Raw genomic sequence first — 2759 nt, 5'->3', positions numbered from 1 at the left:
GTCAAACGCTGAAGTTAAGTCCAGTAAAACCAGTACAGTGTAGTTTCCAGAGTCAGCTGCCATCAACAAGTCACTTGAAACCTTTAACAAAGCTGTTTCTGTGGAGTGCAATTTGCGAAATCCAGACTGAAAAATGTCCATAATGTCATTTTCCTCCAAAAAGCAAATCAATTGTTCAGCTACCACCTTCTCCAGGATTTTTGATAAAAATGGTAGTTTGGAGATCGGTCTGTAGCTTTCAGGCAGAGAAGTGTCTAAATTAGGCTTTTTTAACAGAGGACAGACAACAGCTGTTTTGAAGCAGTGGGGTACAGAACCAGAACCAAGGGAGTAATTCATCAGTTTTACAACACTTGGGCCAATACAATTCAAAATATCTTTAAAAAGAGAAGAGGGCAGGACATCAAGGTAGCTAGAGGGCATTTTCATTCGACCCAACAGCTCTGTGATGTCCTGAATTGTCACTGGGGTGAATGAGGACCATGTATCAGAGGTCACAGGAGGAGGGACCAGACAGAGGGATGCTGAGGGAGAGATACAGGCCCTGATGCCAGCAACTTTGTCAATAAAATAATTTAAAAAACGATTGCAATCTGCATTTGTAAAAGCACTTAGAGTAGAAAAAGTAGGTGAAACAATGTTCTTGATTGTGTCAAATAAAAGTTTTGGATTTCTTCCTTTGGAAATGATGAGATTTGCAAAATAACTGGTCCAGGCAGTTTTGAGCATCTCATTTAAGGAGCTGATCAGTTCTTTAAGATAGAGCCTGTGAACCTCCAGCCTGGTTCTTTTCCACTAACGCTCAGTCTTACGGCAAACTCTCCTCATGCAAAGGATTTCCTTATTAATCCAAGGACAGTTGGTGCGCTGCACAGTGCTCTGTTTTACAGGTGCTATAGTGTCTAAAATATTTATACAATGAGCATTAAAACATGAAACATATGAGTCCACATTAATGATGTTATAATCTAAAGAGGCAGAATCAAAAAGTGAAGCAAAGGCTTCAGAAGTGTGCTCATTTATGATCTGCCTTTGGATCATAAGTTTAGGAGGAGCTGGATCAGGACTAAAAGACACATTAAAATATATACAATTATGATCACTAAAAAATACATCCTCCACACAAACATCCTCTTAATTAAGGCCTAAGGAGAAAACAAGGTCCAATGTATGGCCTTTTTTATGAGTAGGCACACACACATGCTGAGTAAAATGAAATGAGTCCGTGATGGAGATCAAGTCAGCAGCTGCCTTACAGGAAACATCATCAATATGTAGATTAAAATCACCCAATATTAAAACATTCTCCAGCTTAATGATGGAAGACAGAAGCTCAGTAAATTCAGATAAAAACACACTGGCTGCACCTGGAGGACAGTAAATTAAAATACAGTAAAAAGTATTCAAAGAGCCAACTTTGATTATTTGAAGTTCAAATGCAGAGAATGTGGCTGAATTAACAAGTCTGCAGGAGTAACCATCTTTAAACACGGCCGCTAATCCACCGCCTCTGTACGCTTCCCGAGGTGTTGCGAGGACAGAAAAGTTACCTGGACAGAGTTCCCGCAGATGAATATACTCCAGTTTTTGCTGCCATGTTTCAGTTAAAAACARAARGTCCAGGGACTCCTTCATAACAAGTTCATTYAASGCAAAAGACTTGTTGTTGATGGAGCGCGCGTTGAGGAGGCCCATGCGCAGCAATGACAGCTCCGCAGCTCTCACATCAGCTGATAGCGGCACGTAGGTTAAACAGCGCACATCAGATGGATGATTTTGACGAGTAGATCTCGGGTGAATAATATGACGACATCCATCGTTGCAAGTTAGCTGATTTATGGTGGTTAACGGGCAGGTGGTGGTCTGTGCTGGCCAGGCTTCAGGTGACGTGTCAGACTCCCAGCTGGATGACGCAGGTAGACGCCGAAGACAGCGAGAAACTCCCCACTTCCCAGCGAGTCTACGGTACAGTCTTAAACGCACCTGCACGCCAGCTCTGGATCCCCTTTTTCGCTTTTTGCGTCTGGAACTTTGCAGGAGACACTCAGGTGAGCAGCAAACAAATGGAGGTGGAAAACTCCCTCTGAAGCACTTAAACTTAAACCTGAACTTAAACTTAAACCATTGGATTAAGCTTGTTTTGCACAAAAAAACTGTCTTCAGTTCATATGAAACCACCACAAAGAACACTGAATTTACATGAATGTGCTTTTTGTGTTTATCCATTCATATTATGTATTTCACACTAATAAGTTAGGGTTGAACTGCAACAGATTTGTGCACAAATAATGTCAGACATCGGGTCTCCGATGCATTGTAGACTCCAGTGGGAAGAACCCCCCGGGACATATACCGCAGCGGGAGGGGTTTCCCAGGAGTTTGGCACAGTAGCCGTGTTTCCATCAGTTTTTAAATACGTCTGATTGACGTTTTTTCTTTTTTTCTTTTTTGCGAAATAAAAAAATGTTTAAAGTTCGAATTAAAACTGGATGGAAACACAGCTAGTGTGTCTCAAGGGGCTATGTAAGGTGTGTGCAAAAATGAATGCAGAACAACTACGTAACCGTGCGTCGTCTGCCGATCGACCATGCTGAGCCCTAAACTGTTTTATTGACAACCAAGTGGAAGGAACATCTACAGGTGCTGGTCATAAAATTAGAATATCATGAAAAAGTAGATTTATTTCAGTAATTCCATTTAAAAAGTGAAACTTGTATATTATATTCATACATTACATACAAACTCATATATTTCAAATG

General features: G+C 40.9%; 2 protein-coding genes across 2 annotated transcripts in view; both read right to left on the bottom strand.

Moving 5' to 3' along the window:
• The window catches only part of opn4a (opsin 4a (melanopsin)), a 69911-nt gene that overhangs the window by 58332 nt on the left and 8820 nt on the right, over positions 1-2759 (bottom strand). The gene's annotated exons all lie outside the window — the stretch shown is intronic.
• LOC106525822 (uncharacterized) lies at positions 1123-2064 on the bottom strand (the record flags this gene model as incomplete). The annotated part of the gene is given in 1 exon segment (XM_014020165.1): positions 1123-2064. A coding segment is annotated over 1 exon segment (930 nt), but the record flags the coding sequence as incomplete, so codon positions are not given.

This window comes from Austrofundulus limnaeus, unplaced genomic scaffold, assembly GCF_001266775.1.
Source record: "Austrofundulus limnaeus strain Quisiro unplaced genomic scaffold, Austrofundulus_limnaeus-1.0 Scaffold243, whole genome shotgun sequence".
Classification (NCBI taxonomy): Eukaryota; Metazoa; Chordata; class Actinopteri; order Cyprinodontiformes; family Rivulidae; genus Austrofundulus; species Austrofundulus limnaeus.
The sequence above is the reverse complement of the archived record's forward strand: the minus strand, read 5'-3'. Positions and strand labels throughout refer to the sequence as shown.